General features: G+C 64.7%; 1 protein-coding gene across 1 annotated transcript; it reads left to right on the top strand.

The window, feature by feature from the left end:
* The first annotated feature begins 1,195 nt into the window (after window positions 1–1,195).
* Window positions 1,196–17,351, top strand: FRMD1 (FERM domain containing 1). The gene is made up of 12 exons (XM_073789318.1): window positions 1,196–1,318; window positions 5,399–5,489; window positions 10,746–10,825; window positions 11,120–11,196; window positions 12,122–12,308; window positions 12,412–12,567; window positions 12,856–12,921; window positions 13,341–13,409; window positions 13,985–14,159; window positions 14,688–15,062; window positions 16,464–16,543; window positions 17,130–17,351. The coding sequence occupies exons 1-12, from the start codon at window positions 1,196–1,198 to the stop codon at window positions 17,349–17,351; spliced, it is 1,701 nt and encodes a 566-aa protein (XP_073645419.1).
* The last annotated feature ends 2,930 nt before the right edge of the window (window positions 17,352–20,281 follow it).

Here is a 20,281-nt window from a genome sequence, read left to right as displayed (position 1 = left end):
ACATCTCGGCCAGTGAATCGAGCAACCAGGGTGCACGTGCAGGGGATCACGGGATACAGCATCTGTTTTCAGGCTCTTTGGCCATTTTAAAAATCATTAAGTTGCCGGTAAAAAGGACACACACATCTCGGAAGAGAATAATTTTGCATTCACCCTGGAGAGAAAAAGATAGGGCGGCAGCCTCTTCAGATTCACGTGTGACCCGTACAGCTGGGCGGGAATCACAGGCAGATAGAGCCAGCAAGAGGTTTCCTTCTCTCTATTGTGTTCCCCACCTTCCAGCCCCATAGGGCCAGACGTAGGGACAGCGGGAACCGAATTCCTTAGGACCTGCCCAGCTGCCCCTCGAGGAGCTTCCTGTGTTTGTCAAATAAAAGCCCCTTGGAGTCCCTCTCAAAGAGGGACAGCTCGGGACCCTTCCAGGCTCACCCCGTAACAGAAACACGGGGGTACCAGCCGGCCTGTGGGAGCAGAAACCGCGTTCAGGGGGCTACAGGGGCCCCGCCCTTTAACACTGCTCTTCCCCGCGGGTCAGAGCTCACGAGCTCAGCAGGTCACCGGCTCAGGGCCCGGCAGGAGGCTGTGACCTCGGCCCGAAGGGATCAGAGCGGGCCTTCAGGGAGACCTTGTTTGGGGACCAGTGTCCGCTACCTCATCTGCTACCTCGGGATTTGTTTCCAGACGCGAGCGGCAGGGGCTGTAGTGGGGACCGGGCGTGCCCAGTGCTCGCGGTGCCCCTCCAGTGCCCGCCACGGCAGCCCTGGGTCCGGGGTCTGTGCCACGGGCCTCGGGTGGCCCTACTCTCGGTCCCTGAAACGGAGAAGGCGGTACGTGGGGGAGTTGGCTTAGCTGCAGCCGGCAGTGCCAGCCTGGCGCGTTGTTTATTTGCATTCCAATCAACCTGCACGTAGCCGGCTACTTAGGACCCTGGACCTTGGCCCGGCTCCACTGCAGGCGGTTTCCCAGCCAGGAGCTCAGCAGGGTGCCTGTCCCCAGGGAGCCCGGAGCTGGGTGAGTCTGGGGGCGCAGGGCCGCACCTGTGTCCGGCCGGTGGAAGAGGGCCCACGCGTGGTGACACACGGTCCTGTGCCTCCGGTGCCGCGCCCCTGACGAGCTCTCTCCCGCAGGGCGGATGGAGGGCTCCTGGTCCTGAGACCCCATGTGCGGCTGGCGGAAGTGGCCCTGGGACGGCGAGATGCCCTCGGAGCGCAGGGACGTCCTGGTGCTACTCCCCACGCGGGAACGGCTGCGGCTGGCTGTGGGGGTGAGCGCGGAGGAGGGCCGGGTGGGCGACAGCGGGGGGCAGCAGGGGCCAGGGGTGAGCCAGGCCATGTGTGTGGGGTGGCCGTGGGGGTGAGCGTGGAGGAGGGCCGGCGGGCGACAGCGGGGGACAGCAGGGGCCAGGGGTGAGCCAGGCCATGTGTGTGGGGTGGCCGTGGGGGTGAGCGCAGAGGAGGGCCGGGTGGGCGACAGCGGGGGGCAGCAGGGGCCACAGGGTGAGCCAGGCCATGTGTGAGGGGTGGCCGTGGGGACCACATGGGGCCAGTGTGCCGGCGGGCCTGCCCCCTGGGACCGCACTGTGTTCTAATCACACCACTGCCCCCCAGCTTAGAGAAACGGACGCTGGCTCTGGCCACCTTTACACAGTGTGTGTCCCTCTCGGTCTGCAGCCCCCGGCTGTGGCCCAGGCCAGACACAGTCCGCAGCGTCCGGCGCCTGCGTGGGCAGATTTTGTTCCGAGGGGCCCATCCCTTCTGGAGCCTCTTCCCATGCCCCGGGCGGGGGTGGATCTGAGGGCAGCTGCGTCCTCGGCCTGGAATAAACACTAAAGCTGCTGAGGTCCTGCCTGGAGGGGCGAGGCCGCGGGTCTGTCCTCCCAAGAAGGTGGCTCCCGCCTTCCCTGGGAAGGGCAGCCCCGAAGCGCTGGGCTGGGGGCAGCGGAGCAGGGGTTCGCTCGACAGTGTCCGTGAGAGACCCTGCTTGGCCTCTACCTGATGGCCACGTGACTCAGGTTGTCCTTTCAGGGGAGATGTGAGTTGTCGCTTAGGCGTCCGTGGCTTCACTCCACACGCAGGATGACACGCAGGCGCAGGTGCAGGACGGAGGCTCTCTTTAGGAAGCGTGTGACTCCTGCAAGCTCCCACCAGACAGTGCAGCTGTTTGAAGTCAGAGCCATTAGCTAAGAAGCTCGTCACCGAGGTGGCGTGTGCCCGGCTTTGAATGCCACCTCGTCTGTGAGGACCAGTGCAGCCCTGGGGACGAAGCTCGCCTCTACCGCCTTCCCCAGGCCCCCGGCCACCCCGGGACAGCGGCTGCCACGCAGACGTCTTCAGGGCGCCCCGCAGGCCCGCCCCGCCTGCCCCTCCCTCCCTGTGAAGGAGCGCCCAGAACGAGAGAGGGGCTGCGCGCTGGCCCCGCACAGGGACTCCCAGCCCCGCAGAGACCCTCCCCGACGGGACCTCCCGGGGAGCGGGGGTACGGTGAGCCGGGGAGGGGAGCCCCCGTCTCTGTACAGCAGCTGTAGGGGTGCGTGGGGCCTGGCCTGAGCACAAATACCCGCGGGGACACACCAGACGAGCCGGCCGTGCTGTGGGTCCGCTGCTGTGCCCCACGGCAACTCAGAGCCTGCACCGCGGGCTGCCTGCGCCCCAGCTCCGGCCCTCGGGACACGGGGCGTCTAGTGGGTCCGTGCAGGGCCAGGTCACTTCCAGCCGGGATTTTGACGTCTTTCCACCTCATTCCAGTTGCCCGAGAGAAAGTGAAGTGGCCTGAGCCCTCCGGTGCCAGGCGGTCTCTGGAGCTCGGTTGTAGTGGCCCTTCCGGGCGTGTCTGAGCTGAGGTCGAGGTCTCTCTTCCCCATCGCGGCCCGGAGCAGCTCCTCCTGCGCTAACTGGTGCCCCCACGTGTCCGGCTCTGCCCCCTCCCTTAGCCCTCTCCACGCGCAGCCGGGGCCCTGCCCCCCGCTGGTCTGATCTCACAGACGGGAAACTGAGGCCCAGGGTTGGCGAGCACTTGGTGCCGAGCTGGGGCTGCAGCCCGGGCCGCCTGGTTCCAGAGCCTGTCTGCGTTCTCGCTGTAGGTGTAGCCCCCCGCCCGCAGGGGAGCAGAGCCAGGGGGGCGGGGGGCGGGTGCTCTGGAGCCCCAGGCCCCTTCTTGGAGGCACGCCGGGGAGGGGTCAGCCCTCCGATTTGGCCCGTGAAGGGAGTGTTCCTGATAGACGTTGCTGACTGTGAGAAATAAGTTCCTGTTTCTGCATCTCCTTTCTGGGAACGCGGGGTGCAGGGTGCGAGGGCGACGGAGAACTCGGGAAGCTAACGTCCACGTGGAAATGTCTATCTCATGTGTTCGGCCATCGCGGACGCTCGGGCTGTCTAGGGCCCAATCAGAGGAAGACGGAATCTCTGTCTGTCTTTCCTTCCTACTCTCACCTTGTCTGCCTGTCTTAGTTGAGTTGAGAGGCAACGGAAAGCGCCCATAAAGTGGGCGGGCCCCTGGGGGAGGGCGTAACCTCACTGAAGGATGACTGCGGTTTGTGAAACGCGGCACTTGAAGTGGGAGGGGTCTGGCGAAGAGCGCTGGACCCTGCGGGGCTGGTTTGGGGCTGCCTTTGGGAGGGGGCGGAAGGGGTCTGAAATGCCCCACGGCTCCCGGGAATGTCTTGCCTGTGTCCTGGGAATTTCTCCTCTGCTCAGGGACACACTTCTGTACTGGAGTCAAGGTCCCCAAGCCTCGGCGTCCCCATCCAGCGATGAGATGCTGGAGCTGATCGATGGGCTTCCCGGGGGTTCGCTGTGTCCTTAGAGGTGCCTTATGCCACGGGGAGGGTGAAGCAAGGGGACCTGGGGCGGGGTGGGGGAGGGGAGGTCCTGGGGCATTGGCCCTGCCCTATGTGAGCCTGGTTCCTCGGTGCAATTCACGGGAAGGTCTTCCTGAAGGACCGTGCAGCCGGAGCAGAGCTGAACCCTCTAGAAGGAGACGTGGATCCTGGCTGCGACGGGGCCCACGGAGCCAGCCTCCAGTGCCCGTGGCCTCGCCCTCCTGGCCCTGCCACGCGGAGCCCAGAGGAAGTTACTTCCGGGGTGTGCGCACTGGGCTAGCAGTGAGGGAGGAGCCCGTATTTAACTGTACCGCGTGCGTCTTCACACCAAGCATCAGGAAGCCACGGGCTGGGAAGCCTTGCTGCGAATACGCGTCACCGTCATCGCGGGCGGAGGGATTGTCCCTCACCAGATCAGACGGACGATGACAAGGCCAGCCTCCCGGGCACTGACCACTAAGAAGTGGGACTCCCCGAGTCACAGGAGCTCCGCCCGTCCCCAGGAAGCCTGCGACCCGCGTCCTCAGGCTGCCCGGCCGTCGCACTCCAGCCCCTCAGCTGCCCCCGGTAAATGGGTCTCCGTTCGGTGAACCCGAGCCTCCACCAGCCGGCCTCACACACACGGACACGGGCGCCAGACGGCAACGTAGGTCTGTGGGGACCAATCACCGGCCCAGGAAGCACAGAGGACAGAGGACCAGACCCACCAGGGAGCTGTGTCGGCCACGGGATAAAGGGCCTGTGTGCCCAACGAATCAACGGCGGGGAAGGTCCCGGGGTGGGGCCTTCCCTGAGTCTGGATTCAAATCAACAAAGCACGAAAACGCTGACGTTTGTGAGACAACCGGAAATTTGAACGTGTGGGACGGCTGCTATAAAGATGTTGTTAACGTTTTAGGTTATGAAGCATTTGTGGATAATGGAGAGCCGACTGGCTAAGACTTGTGGTGAGGGCGAGAGCCCGCCCTTCCATGTACACACACCGACGCGAGAGAGACCTCACTCGTGCAGGCGTGGACGCACACCCAGGACTGGGGCCGCGTGGGAGCGGGGAGGGGCAGGGAGGTGACGGCGCTGGGGCTGGGCCTGGGCCCTGCAGCCCGGCAGGAGGTCCCTGTGGGGCAGGACGGCTGCTGTGGCAGAACTAGGCCGTGGGGAGACATGGGCCTCCCCTGCAGCACACGCCCCTTTCAGGGGTGCCCAGACGCCAGCCCCGCTTTCAGGAGTCGCCTAGCGATGCTGGCTTCGGGTGAGGAGAGAGCCCAGTGGGGTTCCTGGGGGCACGGAGCCTCCCACACCCCGTCCTTGGAGGGAGCAGCCTCCTGTCCTGGGGTTGGGCACGCCGCCCCTGCCCTCGTGAGGGTCCCACCCTCTCACAGGCGGCCTGCTGTGTTGGGGGGACTTCTAGCCGTCAGCCTGGGGAGTGACCAGGGACCCCGAGCCCTGACCCTGCTGAGCGGGAAGCCCGCTGAGCCAGACCCCCTGCCCACCAGCCCGGCTCGGTGGACCCTCCTCTGGACCCCCGCCTCTTCCAGAGGTCGCCCTGCTCAGCGCCCTGAGCACCTCCGATCTCTATCGCAGGTGCAGGCTGCCGGGCACGAGCTCTTCCAGCAGGTGTGCGACCTGGCCGGCATCAGAGAAGCCCACTTCTTTGGCCTCAGTGTGATAAGAAGTAAGCAAGCGTCGCCCGACGACCCTGGGCCCCCCGGGCCCCTCCCAGGGCAGGGAGGGCGGGTGCTTGGGGCTGAGTCTGAAGGAGACCCCAGGCCTCCGCCTGGTGCTGCCTGGTGCCCACGTGTTCCGAGGGCACCAGCGTGTCTGGGCGATTCCCCCTCGCTGCACCGGAGCACAGGCGCGTGCACTCATGCTCGCACGTGCAGATATTTACATAGTTGCACATTGACACACATGCACACTCAGGCACACACACATGTTCAAGTATTCACGCGCACACGAGTACACAAACACACATAACCACACTCGTGCACAGTCTCACACATTTACATACTCAACACATTCACACGCGCGCACTCACGTACTCACACGCGTGCTGGCACGCTCATACCCTCACACACTTATTCACACCTACAGGCACACACTCACACGTATTTACACGCTGTCACACGGGTGCACACATGCACACACACACATATACACTTGCACACTCCCCTCCTCTGGAGAGAAAAGGTGAGCAGGCTGGAAGCTTGCTTTCTGGAAGCCCTGGGCCCTGCTGGTGTGCAGGGCCCAGTTCAGAGCCGGGGGTCAGATGGAGCTCCCGTGGACCCCTGGTGTGAGGAGGGGCAGTGCTGGCAGACGAGGTGGGGCGGCCGCCTTGTCCCCCCGTCCCAGGCTCCCTCCAGGCCCCCAGGCTGAGTGGACGAGCACAGGGCAGAGCAGGGGAGCTTGACCCTCCTCCTGGATCCCCCAGCCTGTGCACCCCAGGCAGGTGTCCAGGTGGGGGCCGAGTGAGATGGGGAGACCCCATGGGGACATGGGCTCTGAGGACCTGGCCTCTCCCTCGGCGGTCCGTGCAGCGTGTCCTGCAGACTCGTGAGCATTTCTCCGAGGGAAACAATCCTGCGGTGGCCCCCACGTGGTGACCCAGGCCTTCGTCCCACATGGGCTCCCTCGGCCCCAGCCACAGCTTGGGCCGCCTGACCTCTCCGGGCCCCGAGCACAGCGGTGGAGGCCCCAGGCTTGTCACCGGTGCGACTCCCGTCTCCGCCAGGCTCTCTTTGGAGCTTGTAATTTCGTCTCAGCGTGACTGAGAGCCGAGCCCTGGGACTTCTGGTGGCCGAGTGCCTAGGGACTTGGGGGGCGGGTGGGGGGCGCGGACCAAGCAGGGAAGAGAAGGAGGATGAGGTGGGGTCACAGGTCAAGGTCCCCATGGGAATTCCTGCCCTTAGACCTGGCCGTGCGCCCCCTGGCGTGGACTTGGGGTGTCCCGTGTGGGACCCCCAGGCTGGCCCGGGGGAGGTGGTAGAGCTCAGGACAACCGCCTTTTCTCCCGTCTGTCAGGAAATCGCTCCCCAGTTCCGGGTCCCGGACAGAATCGGGGACATCGGTGAGACGGTGCTGCAGGCAAGGGGCCCGGCGCCCAGCATGGGGTTCATGTCCTGGAGTAGCAGCTTTGGGTTAAATTTTAATATTAGTGGACTTTTCCCAGTTTGCAGGGAAAGCTCAGTTAATGGGTAGCTTTGCCCCAGTTTACGCTTCCGTCCAGAATCGCCGTCTTAGCCGTTGGCCGCGGCCGCCTTGTGCCTGGCCCTCGCAGACAGCCAGTCAGGACGCGATGCCTGGCCCTCGCAGACAGCCAGTTAGGACGCGAGCGTTTCTAAGAAGCTTGGTTTGTTTGGGGAGGAGAGGGTTGCCAGTGCCCATTCCTCAACAAGTCTGTCGTCTTGTTCTAGAAGTTTCCCGCTTCATGGAAATGAAGTCCCCATCGTTCCAGAGAGGGTCCTGGTGGGCCTGGTGGAGGCTGAGCGGGGGGCTGGGGTAGGTGGCGGGACCGGTCACTTCACGGCACAGGCCTCGTGGCATAGGACCGGGCACACGCGGGCAGTAAAGCAGAGAGAGGGCACGCACACGCGTGGTGACTTCGTGCGGGGACTCGTTGAGACCCGGAGCCCTGGGGGGAGGGGGTCACAGGCTCTGGGGGGCCCCGACCCCTGGGACGCGGTGGTTGGGTTCAGGGGTACCTCTTCCTCCTGAGCTTTGTCACTTGGGAGCCCGGGCCTCTGGAGCATCTGGAGGTGGCTTAGCTGAGGGCGTGTGCCACTCCGGGCCTCTCTGGTCCAGGACAGCCGCCAGCTCTTGGGTCCCCCCGCCAGGGCGTGAGGTGCAGTGCCGCCACCACCTGACCCTCCGAGGCCCCGCTGGGGTCTGGGTGTGGGACGTGCAGCAGGCGGGCTCAGACTCAGTGGGTGGGCACGTTGGGGGCTCCAGACGCGGAGTGAGGATGGACCTGAAGCCCGGCCACCGGCAGTAAAGCAATCGAGGGACGTCGGGAGAGGGGTGGCGGGCTGGCCGCCGGAGCAAGGAGGTCTCAGAGGGAGAAGCAGGAGGCCAGTGGCGTTCACAGGCCCACCCCAGTCTCCCTCTGCCCAGGACGGCGGGCCGCGCAGCCAGCCCCCCATCCGGCAGGTAGCCCTGCAGGATAGAAGAGAGACGCAATGCTCATTTTACTGAAACAGTACTTTGAGGATTTTCCGACATCCCTGGAAGTAGAGACAACAGCAGCAGTTGCCAACCTTTTGCCAAAGCTGCTCCATTGAACCCGGAATGTTCTGCTGATTATTTAAAATAAATCCCAGGCTTCGTGATATTCCATCCCTAAATACTCTTTACGCATCTCTTGAAAGAGAATATTTTCTTAAATAGCCACAATGCCATTTGTACACCCAACAGAATTAACAATTTCTTGATATTATTATTTTATTTTTTTTATTTATTTTTATTTTTTTTTGCGGTACGCGGGCCTCTCACTGCTGTGGCCTCTCCCGTTGCGGAGCACAGGCTCCGGACGTGCAGGCTCAGCGGCCATGGCTCACGGGCCCAGCCGCTCCGCAGCATGTGGGATCCTCCCGGACCAGGGCACGAACCCGCATCCCCTGCGTCGGCAGGCGGACTCTCAACCACTGCGCCACCAGGGAAGCCCCTCTTGATATTATTTAATATTCGCTTGATATTTAAATTTCCCAGTTGTTTCAGAAATGTCTGTTTATAGCTGCTTTGTAAGAATAAGGACCCAAATAGCATCCCCGCGTTGTGTTTTGTCACCTGGTCCCTAAACCTCTTAGGATCAGAACCAGCCTCTGCTCAGCCTGCACGGCCTCAGGTAACAGAGGCCTCAGACCAGGTGGCGTAAACGACAGAAACCTGTTTTCTCGCAGTCCAGAGGCTAGAGGTCTGAGATCCCAGGGTCAGTGGGGCCGTTCCTCCTGAGGCCTCTCTCCTCGGCATGTACTTGGCCATCTTCTCCCCTTGAACTCACGTGGCCAGCCCTCTGTGCAGATCTGTGTCTGAGCGCCTCTTGTTATGTGGACCCCAGTCCCGCCGGATCAGGATCCACCCTAATGACCTCATTTTAACTTAAGCACCTCTTAGAAGGCCCAGCTCTAAATACAGTCACGTTGTGAGGCCCTGGGGGTTTGGGCTCCAACATAAGAATTTGGGGACACATGCGGTTCCTGACACCCCTCCCCTTTTTCATGCCAGTGGCTCGCTGAGGCCGGTGCGTCCACTGTCCCACTGGCAGCCCCACACTCTAGGATCCCGTTTCCTCCCAGCATCACCTAAATTGGCTCTCACCCCACACTTCCCTGCCCCGGAAGTTGGCGGGACCGCCCAGTCACTCCACTCAGCCTTCTGGGTGGGACAGCGTCACACGTACCGCAGGGCTGGCCCTGGGCGTGTCCGTCACCGGACGCCACGTCTGGGCCCTACTTCTAGTGGTGCGAGATTGGCCCATGGGTTCAGGTGGGCAGTGCTGGAAGCCCACGTCCAGCGGGTGGGCTGCAGCTGGGGGGCTAGTGGGCGACTTTGAGAACACATTCGATCCGTTTCTAGCGCCTTTGTCGTCTAGGTTAGTGATGCTGTCGGGACTTTTCTTCTGGAGCTTGAACTTAAGCTGAAGGTGGTTTGTTTCTTTCTGTTCTTTATCATGAACTTGGCGGGGAGCTTGGAAGGAGCAGGCAGGTGATTTGGATAATCACATGCGGAAAAGGACCCTCGCAGCCCTTGCAAGTGGGGCTTGGCTTTTCACACCTGTTCCCACGTGCAGGCTCCTTCGACAGAACCCCGATCCTTTAACAGCGCCGCCAAGGTCAGACGGCACGCCATGGCTAAGCCTGTGGGCTCCAACCACCCTGGGGGAGCCTCCCAGCCACAGAGGATGGTCTAGATGAATGAAAAGCAGTGCTTGCTCAGAGCAGAGGTGGGCACGCTTCCTGTACAGGGCCAGGTAGTGAGTGTCTCTGGCTTTGGAGCACGAACGCAGCTACAGACGTTATGTAGCAGAGGAGCCCGGCTGTGCTCTGCTTGGCCCAGGGCCCTCCTTTGCTGACCCCGGGCTTCGAGGGTCCTTGGCCTGGGGACCCCTACCAGGGTTTTATTAGCCGTGTGACTGGCGTGCTTCCAAGCCTCTACAAGGCCCGGTTTCCTCCTCTGCAAAGTGAGCAGAGATAACAGCCAAGGTGTTGAGGATGCGGGGGTTGGCTCAGGGTCCCAAGCCCAGAGCCTGCACGCGGCAGGCACACCCCCTCCTGAGGCGGGGGCTGCTGAGTGGTGTGGCGGGCCCCGCCCTGGTCCCCTGGCACCGCCCCGTCTATACCCCGGAAGGCTGCCTCGTAGAGCTGGGAGGGGTCATGTTGTCCTGCTGTCCTCAGAGAGGGGCCTGCAGGTGGCGCAGTCGAGGCCCTGAGAGTCACGGGTTCTGGAGCTGAGCCTGACAGTAACGGAGGGAGGCCGGCCCGCCCCACGCTCCTCTCTAGAATAATCTCATTTTTCTCCAGCTCACAAAGGAAACACATGGTTGTAATAGTCCAAAAACACAGAGCGTAGAATTTGGAAAGAAGGGTCCCATGACCATTCCCAGCATTACCACGTTAATGTGACTTGACTTGAAGTTGGGGAGCTTGGTCCCAGGTTTACAGGCCTTTCCAGTTTCGAAGGACTCGGTCTACAGCTGGGAGAGGGGCTGTTGGGAGGAAGACCCTTCCGGACGGTCACGCTCCCGGCAAGGACCAGCTCCAGTGCCGTCGCGCTGTCAGTGTCTAAAGATTCCGCACTTTGGAAAACCCCCCGGTAAAGCCTGGACGTCAGGAGACACGCTCCTCAGCCTGCCACCCCAAGGAGGCCACCGCGTGTGACTGCTCGCACACGGGCCCCTCCCAGCACGCTCTGCTCCAGGCCCTGCTTCTCTCTGTAGACAGCGAGCACGTCTTCATGGATCTGGAGCAGAAGCTCAGCAAATACTTCTCAAAGGACTGGAAGAGAGAAAGGCATAGAGTGAGCCAAACTGCCAGGCGGGGGAGGGCAGGGTGGAGGGGCCCGGGAGGCCCAGCTGCTGGCCCCCGCCCCAGGTCCCGGCGCGGAGTCTGCTGGGTGCAGGGAAGCCAGCCCTGTGGGTGCAGGTGCAACGCCCTCCAGTGTTCTGGACATTTGCCCCGCAGTACAGACCTGAGCTGTGGCCTCCGGCTGGGTCTGAAGCGATGCAGATGGTGCTCCCTCCTGAGCACCAGCCGGGGTCAGCCCCCTCCCCCCAGGTCTCAGCACCGCCTTCTCTCACCCTTCCAGCCCCAGGGAAGCGGCAGGCCCGGGGCCCCCTTCGTGGCCTTCCTCAGGGTGCAGTACTACGTGGAAAACGGAAGGCTTATCAGGTAAAGTCGCTCGCTGGTTCTCTGGCACGTTCCCGGAAGGGTGACCACCTGTCAGGATGCGGTATCGCTGTTGCTTGGGGGGCAGAGGCGCAGCCATTCTTTTTAATTAACCAACATGTAAAGACTAGGGCAGAAACGAGAGTGTTTCGAACACAGGTATTTTATGCCCTAGGGTGGGGTTTCCCAGGTGTGTGCTGGAGGGTCTGCGGATTCCTCTGTAAGCGGGGCCTCCTCCTGCTCTGGTCTGCGCGCCCAGCTGCTGGTGCCCGTCCGGGTGGGAAAGGGCCCCAGGCTGGCACACCTGCAGGGCCTCCTTCTGAGTTCCTGGGCCTACTTTCCCGAGAGAACCCCACCAGAGCATGTGGGAAAATACAGATGCTGGGGCGCCCCCAGAGCGGGGGCGGGTAAGCGGGGCCCGTGTCCCAGGAGCCCCCTGAGCAGGTGCAAGTGGGCCGGGGTCCCCACAAGCCTCCCCAGGCAGAGAGCTGGTGGGGGGGAAGGTTCTGGAAAAGTCTCGGAGGGGCGAACAGGCAGGTTGCGGGGAGGGAGCGTGGCTGCCCCGTGCTGTGGGGCCAGTCGCTGGTGGTAGTGTTAGAAGATCTGAACTTGTTCTTCCCAGGGGCCCTGCTCCCTGTGTGTGTTGGGAAATTAGCAGAAGAAAGGGGCCTGTCTCTTAGGAGGCGGCTATAAACCAGGTCGGCCAGTCCTGGGTCCCAGGAGCCCTGCCCAAAGTCAGGCTCACCTGGCTTCTCAGCAGCAGGGGGGCGGCAGCACGTCCACCTGTACCTCCCCCGCTTCGGGGCCCTGAGGGTCCTGGGGCCCTGGGGCAACGAGACGGGGCGTGGTGGGCGGGGGGCGGTGACTGGCTGGGTGGGAGGCCGCGGGCTGCAGGGGGACGGCGCTCCCGAGCCCGCTCGCCCGCCAGCGACAGGACGGCCAGGCACCTGTACTACTGCCACCTGAAGGAGCGGGTGCTGCGGTCCCAGTGCGCCCACCGGGAGGAGGCCTACTTTCTGCTGGCTGCCTACGGGCTGCAGGCCGACCTGGGCAATTTCCGCGAGCCAGCACACTCGGGCCGCTACTTTGAGCCGCAGGCCTACTTCCCGCAGTGGGTGAGGCCCCTCTCTCCATCCTGGCCGCCACCCCCAGGGGCGGGGGGGACCCCGGGCTGGAGGGGGAGCAGGCTGGACAGATGGCTGGCGGCTCCCTCCTCAGATCATCACCAAGAGGGGCAGCGCCTACATCCTCAGGCACGCGCCCACCCTGCACCGTGAGCAGGGGGGCCTGAGCCCCAAGGAGGCCGTGCTGCGCTTCATCCGGGAGGCCTGCCGGCTGGAGGACGTGCCCGTCCATTTCTTCAGGCTGTACAAGGTCCAGCTGCGGGGACGCCGGGTGGGGGAGGGCGGCTCAGGCCTGGGACGCACCTCCCCAAGGGTCCACAGGGCGGCCGGGACCCCGACCCAGGACAGGAGGGACAGAGTCCCCACGGCTGTCCTAGGGCCGGGACCCCCAGCCAGCATCAGAGGGGAAATGGGAGGAGGCCCGGGGACCCCACCTCAGCCCTCAGGCACCCCTGGTCCACCAGCGAGGGTCTGCGAGGGGGGGGCCACAACCCCAGGCCAGGGGCTCTAGACCTTGCCAACGTCTGTGTCCTCTTAGGATAAGAAGGAGGACCGACCTACCATTGTCCTGGGACTGACCCTCAGAGGGGTGCAGGTCTATCAGGTGACTGGCAGGGGCCCTCCTCCCCCTCCCCTCCCCCTCCCCCTCCCCTCCCCTCCCCTCCCCCTCCTCCCCTCCCCTCCCCCTCCCCCTCCCCTCCCCTCCCCTCCCCTCCTCCCCTCCCCTCCCCCTCCCCCTCCCCTCCCCTCCCCCTCCCCTCCCCCTCCCCTCCCCCCCCTCCCCCTCCCCTCCCCCTCCTCCCCTCCCCTCCCCCTCCCCCTCCCCTCCCCCTCCTCCCCTCCCCCTCCCCTCCCCCTCCTCCCCTCCCCACCCCTCCCCTCCACCCCTCCCCTCCCTCCCCTCCCCATCCCCTCCCCATCCCCCTCCTCTTTCTCCTTAACGGCCCCTCCCCTCCCCCACGGGGGCTGGTCTTGCTGCTTCCCTCTGGCTGGCCCTGTGCACGCGGCCCTGCTGTCTTGCAGGAGGTGAACCGCGCTCCGCAGCTGCTCTACGACTTCCCCTGGCGCCACATCGGGAAGCTGGCCTTTCTGGTGCGTGTCTGATGGGGTCGGGGCTGGGGCCGGGGGTGTCTTAGCCCCCAGGAGCCCAGAGGAGCCTGGCAGACGCTTGTCCTTCGGGACGTTGACCAGGCATGTCAGGGCCCACGAGGTGCAGGCACAGCCCGAGGCCTGGGGAGTGTCCCGCGTGGAGACGGCCCCGCCCCCTGGAAGTGCCCTTCTGCCGGGCTGGGTGTCCTGGCTCTCGTCACCAGGAGGACTTCTGGCTCCTGGGTGGGGACAATAAAGGGGGGCGAGGAGGAGGCCGCAGACGCGCTCCATCCAGACACCCTGGGCCGGGCCTGGCGCTGGGCGGGTGGCAGGGACGGTGGGTCCTGGGTGCAGGCTGAACTCGAGGGCCCAACACGGCCGTGGGCCCACAGGGTCCACCTCCCCCGGCCCAGCGCGGTGGGCGCCGGGTTACAGCTGCCCTGAGGCCCCTCCCCCACTCGCACCCCCAGGAGAAATCTGGTGGCAGGACAGAAACAGGGGAGCCCCCAGCAGAGGGCCTGGCTGATGCCGTCCTCTGGCTTTCTTGGTATGTCACATCGCGTCTCTTCTCTGCTCAGGGCAAGAGGTTTGAGCTCTGGCCGGACGGGCTGCCCGCGGCCCGGAAGCTGGTGTACCGCACGGGCTGTTCCTGGCGCTCCCGCCACCTGCTGCACCTGCTCAGTAGCAGCCACCAGCTGCACCTGACCCTGCAGCCCGCGCTGCAGCGGCTGCGGCAGCTGGAGGAGGCCCAAGGTGGGGCCGTCCCCTCCGCGTCCACCCCTCCTCTGCGGTCTAGGTCGGACGCTGGGCGCGGCAGCCCGCGTCGCACCCTGTTTTCCCAGAGGGGGGCTTGGCAAGGGGGTGGTGGAGACCCCACTCCTCCAGCTCTCCTGGGGCCTGATTCTAAAGATGGGGGCCGGGGGGGAAGCGAGGCAAGGGCTGCAGTAACCCCCACGCGGTTCCTGGAGGCCCTGGCGATGCACGCGTGTGTGTGAGCGTGCAGTGCCCGTGTGCACATGTGTGCACACCTGCTTGCGGGGGCTGCTTGGGGCCCCTCGCCCTGAGACCTGGGAGCCCTAGGGCCGTGAGCACACGGGCAAGTGTTAGGAGCTTACCGGCTGCCTGGGCTGTGACAGCGGACACTCGGGGCCCTGACCTCTGGGTGGCAGTTCCCTCCCCCGACTCTGCATCTTCCTGGGCCTGGCGGTGGGCTGCACCCCTGGGCCTCTGTCGGCCACCTGCGGCTCCGTCTCCAGCGCTCCTCCCCCTCCCCCCGCACAGAGAAGAAGTGCTACCGGGAGTCCTGCGTCAGCGACGTGCTAGAGCTGGACCTGGACCTGGACCTGGCCAGCAGGGCGTCCCCCGGCTCCCCTGGCAGCGGGGACAATAGGGACGGAGGCTGGCGTCCCCCGCACCGCCTCTCGCTCCTCTCGTCTGGCAGCCACTGCAGCTCCCGCTCGTCGGGCATCGAGGCCGACTCCCAGCTGGCGGAGCCCGTGGAGCCCGGGGAGATGTCGGTGGATGAGCCCATCGTCGGGGCTGCCGCGCTCCACGGGGAGGAGCCGCCCAGCAGCTCCAGGACCAGCCAGAGCAGCCGTGGCACAGTTGGTGGTGGCAGAGGTGGGCCTGAGGGCGACACCCGGGACCAGGGGGAAGGTGAGTGTGTTGCTTGGCTAGATGCCGGCTGGGTCATCGCTGTGGGTGCCGGGAGAGGCTGGGGTGCTCGTCACCCTGATTCTGGGGACCTTGTTACACAGGGACCCCTCCACCACAGGGCCTGGGAGCAGAGAAGGGAGGACAGGGCCCTCCCTGCAAGACGCGGTGGGTGGTGGTCCTTCAATCCCCCTGCAGCTGGTAACTCCTAGGGAGCCTGGCCTGGCCAGCGTCCCTCATGTAAGATCCCATCGGAAAGCATTCAGCCACGTTTCTCTCTTGCTACCCACGGGGTCAGTAGAAGTCACATGACAGTCGGCCACTTATGAGCCATTCTAGGACCAAGCACCCACCCGGCTTAGCAAGAGCTCCTTGTCCCCAGGGATGCCTCCGCAGTAGGTCTGGGAGTGGAGGCCCTGAAGTGGTTCCTTGTCACCCCAGGAAGGTTACGCAGGCTCTGCTATTCCCTGAGCACCTGCAGCGTCTTTGAGAGTGGATGCAATGGGTAATCGTGGGGACCAGCCTCAGGGCCTGGCCACCCAGGTCCACCTAGAGTCACCCAAGGTTATGCAGGGACACCCAGCATCACCCACGTCCACCCAGAGTCATTCAGGGTCACCCAGTGCTACCCAGGGTCACCTAGAGTCACCCAAGATCACCCAGGGCCAATCAGAGTCATTCAGGGTCACCTAAGGTCACCCAGAATCATTCAGGATCACCCAGTGCTACCCAGGGTCGCCTAGAGTCACCCAAGATCACCTAGGGCCAACCAGAGTCATTCAGGGTTACCCAAGGTCAGCCAAGATCACACAGTGTCAGGTGGTTTTGGTCAACCTGCCGTGTCCACCTTTACATTCTGAGCGATAAAGGACAGATCGGTCTCCATCTCTGAGGTTTTGCCCAAGTGTGTGGTCTGCAATCTGGAATGAGCAATAATAATGATAAGATGCTGTTTGCCCAGTAAGCACCTGCTTTGATTAGACATCAGAGCACTTGGACAACTAAAGCAGCCCAGTGCGGAAGGACAGGGCAGTGTGAGCTGGGAGGGAGGGGGCAGGGAGTGGGTGGGGTCCTGGGGGACCATGCAGGGAGAAGGCTGGGATAGGCGGAGACCACCTAAGGGGAGGAGCCCAGGTCGCCCACAGAAACCATCGCTCCTCGAAAGGGCTCCGACACCTCACGTGGAGAAGACACGTGATAGTCTGGGGTTCCAGATGACCTGCAGGGAGGAGGCCAAGGTCACAGCCCACCTCTCTGTGACCCCGAGGCCTGAGAGGAGGGGTGCGGGAACCATAGAGGCACCCAGTCTCATCTCAGAGTTTGGGGCCCTGGGGTGGGCTGCCCTCTGCAGGGAGCAGGCGGGTGTCCCCGGGCCCTGCTCACGTGCCCTCGCCCTCCTCGCAGCCTCTCCCCAGCAGCCCTTGGCCGCGGTGCGGGTCACACTGGTGAGCACGACGGGCCCGAGCGCTGAGGCCCTGCACCAGGTAGGTCCCCACGTGGGCCAGGCGGTCTCTCCCTGTTCTGCATCGCGCCTCGTCAGGTCAGGGGCCCTAGGCCCGCCCGAGGGTCCCCGGGAGACTCGTCGGGCAGTGGGGGACCGGTGAGGCTTTAGGGAGGGAGGCGGGTCGGGAGCTGGGTCCTCTGCGTCTGAGAGCTGAGAGTTCGGCCTGCCGTGCGGTGCGGCCCCCGGCCCCGCCCCCTTCCCAGGCGGTGGGCGGTGTGAACAAGGCCCGCACAGCTCGGGCCCCAGGAGTGCGGGGCTCTGGGGGGCTGCGCCCCGGCCCCCAGGAGCAGGAGGGGGGCCAAAGCCAGTGGCCCTGGGAGGTGGGGCAGAGGAAGCGGGGGCTGGAGGCGCCGGGCCTTGCTTAGGGCGGACCTGGGGGAGCCCCAGTGGGCGGGTGGTGACCCTGGAAAGAGAGTGAATGTTAGGGTGCGATTTGACTCAGAGGGAGGCGGGCGGGCGGGGGCCCGGCAGGAGGTGGGAGTTCAGCGGGGGCGGGGGCGGGGGGGGGAGAGAAGGGAGGGGAGGGTGAGGCGGCTGCAGGACGGCCTCCTGGTCTCTCCCTGCAGGTGCTGGAGGCCCGGGCAGCAGCCGGCCCCGCGGCCCCGCACAGCCGCAGCGTGGACGACGCGCGCCCCGCCCCGCGTCCCGCCCCGCGCCGCGCCCCGCGCCCCGCCCCGCGCAGCTGCCCCCTCCGCCGCGCGCTGGACCCCGGGCCGAGGAGGTCCGTGAACTCCCGCTCCCTGGACCTGCTCGGAGAAGACCACCACCCTGAGGAGTTTGTGGTGTAGACGCCTCGGGGCGCCGCTTCACCCCCGCAGGGCCCCGTCCGCGCCGCACGGCTCCGCCCACTTGGGACTCTGTCCCTGCAGCGCCGCTCCATCCACGCGGGGCTCCGTCCATCTCTCCATCCACGTCTCGCCGGCCCTCTCTGCCCTGGAGGCTCCCACCTACCACCGCCAGGCTGAACGGGGCCTCTGGCACCGCCCCTTTTACCTGGCGGCTTTGCACCTTCACCTGTCTGAGGGGTGGAGCCAGCTCTGTCAGGCCTGGAGGTGCCGACGAGGTCTCACTTTCCCTGCTGCTCGGACTATGGCCGGTCCGAGCATCTTCCGAGGTCCGCGGCTCCAGTCTCTGCGCAGTGGCGCGTGGGCCGCGCTGCCTCTAACGCTCGAGGGAAGGTGTCTCAGCTCAGGGGTCCCCAACCGCCTGGCCGCGGCCTGTTTGGGGCCGGGCCGCACAGCATGCCCTCCGGAGCTCGCATTACCGCCTGAACCATCATTCCCCCCACCGGCCACCCCGCCTGTGGAAAGATTGTCTTCCACCAAACCGGTCCCTCATGCCAAAAAGTTTGGGGACCAATGTCCTAGCTGCTCTCGGACATTGGAGAGACCTCTGGGGTTCCCCTGCCACCAACTCCTCGATAGATGGTGAGACCAAGAACAGCAAGCTTCCTGGGAGTCCTTGAGCTCACGGTCACCGTCGTTGTCACTGCACTGGCCACAGGTTCCCCAGACCACCCTCTCTGCAGCCCCTGCTGTTCACAGCCCTGGGCCCGCTGGACAGAGGTGCCTCTGTGAGCCGTGGGCCCAGCTGCGTCACCCCAGACCCTCAGCAGAGCCCACCTTGTCCGCCGTGTGTACACAGAGGCACCGGGCCTGGAACCGCACAGCCACGTGGACACTGGTCCTGTGGAGCTGGTGGCAGGAAGTGGGAGGGGCAGGCTAAGGAGGAAGCCGTGATCTACTCTCACTCACAGAAGGAAGGCTCCAGAAGAAAGCCCGCCAGCGCAGAGCCTGAGTTTTCTCCTTCCCATCACAAGTCAGGCTGTGAAGGTGGTCCTTCCCCACCTCCTGCCCCAGTATCCACCCAGCCCGGAGGGCGTCTGGGCACCAGGGAGCCGTGGCATCTAGTCAGCACTGGTCACCCCCCGCCCACCGGCCATTCATTGCCCCTTCCCCTCCCCGAGTCAGAAGACTGGATGGGAGGTGGGGACAGGGATGGGTCCGGACCGCCAACACCCCTCGTCTGGGGCAGGAGACCCCTTCCGAGCGTCGCCACCTCTCCAGCTGGCGGCTCCACAGGTGGCTGAATGGCTGAGTGGAGTTTCACAGCGATTTCTGGAAAAGCATATTGAGGGACTTTGACCTTCGCTGGGGGCCGTACTGGCCGGTGATTAAGAGGCCAGTGAGCAGGCCGAGTGTCCCACTTGGGGCTGGACCCGCCGGGGTCGGGGCGCCCGGAGGGTGGGCTGTAGTTAACGCTGTGCTTTCCCGTCCAAGTCAGGGCAGCTGCCCCAGGGCTGAGACATGGCCCCCACCGCCTCCAGGGCCCTACGTGCAGGGGGCCTTCTCGAACCGTCCACCTCATGGACAGGGCAGAGTGGCTGCGCTGAGCCCAGACGGCAGAGGGAGCTGGCCTCAGGCTGGCGCTCTGTGTCCCCAGAGGGAAAAGCAGGGCTGGTGCCGTGTCTCACCTATCTCCTGACCCCAGCTGGGCCCTGCATTCCTTGCTCTGGAACAGGTGGGACTCCACGGGTAACACCACCCTCCCAGCCTGAGGCTGGTGACAGGCACGTGGCGTGGTGTGGCTTAATTCACCTGTGCGTCCCTCTGGCCCTCCCCCCCTTGCACACCTGCTGCCCTCTGTCTGGATGCACTGACCCGTGTGTCACTGTCAGATAGTCCCAGACGCTGTGCCCGAGACACCATCGTCCCCTCCCTGTTCTGCTCACTCCTTGAGGACCCCACAAGGGCCGTGTTTTGGGGACGGGGTGGAGCCTGAGCCCAGGGGGCGGGGTCTGCAGCCTGGCCTTAACCCGGCCTCTTGGTCCTTACTGTGAAAGGAAATCGCGCTCGTGCTCACACCGCGCATGTGTAATGAAGAGCTGCACACACGTCCGTGTGTCTGCACCTGGGCAGCCTGCGCCGGGGGCGGGGCGCCGGGAGGCTGGGCGGTGCGGCCACACGAGTACTAGATTCTCGCCGTGAGGGTTCCTGGACGCCGAGAGCTTCACCTCGTGAAGAACCACGGTGTCCTAGCGCTGCGTGGACGGAGGAGCTTGGAGGGGAGACCAGCCCCCGCCCTTGGAGTTCATATTTGTCTAAGTCGTTTTTTAAAGAAGCATGGTGGGGGCGGCTGAAGGGCGGTGCTGCCGTGGGGCACGGGCCGGCAGGGTGGCCAGGGGTCGGTCGAGGTGGCCTCATCTGCTCAGTCTTTCCCTCATTAAGCAGACGTCACCGAGTCAGGTCACGTGCCAGCACGGGGTGGACGCCAGACGGGGGCAGCACCCCCCAGCACGGAGCGCGGTGAGGGCCAGGGTCGGCCGTGGCAGTGCTGGACCTCCCGGGCCGCCCTTCAGAGTCCCCTGTGCAGGAGGTGCCCACATGCCCAGCTGGGCCTCCCCGAAACAGGGCTCCCGAGGACACCTAGCCTGTGTCCACAAGAGCAGGCGGCGAGGGAGGTGTGGTCCTGGAGGACGGGGTTGGGCCTCCAGAGCTGTTGCGGGCCTGAGCCCTTGCTTTTCCGTGAGTTTCCGAGGTCACACTGAGTCGGGTCCCCATGGTAAGAACTGAGGCTGCATCTGCCCTGGTCTAGGGTCCTTTAAAGGAACTTTTGGGAGCAAGAGCCCAGCCTAACGGACTGCTTTGCGGTCCCACACACACCCATACGTGTGCACACGCAAGCACACGCGTGCACACGAACGTGGGCAGAAGTGGTG

Source organism: Tursiops truncatus, chromosome 12 (assembly GCF_011762595.2).
Source record: "Tursiops truncatus isolate mTurTru1 chromosome 12, mTurTru1.mat.Y, whole genome shotgun sequence".
In the NCBI taxonomy this organism is placed as follows: Eukaryota; Metazoa; Chordata; class Mammalia; order Artiodactyla; family Delphinidae; genus Tursiops; species Tursiops truncatus.
Note: the sequence above shows the minus strand (reverse complement) of the source record. Positions and strands in the feature narration are given on the sequence as shown.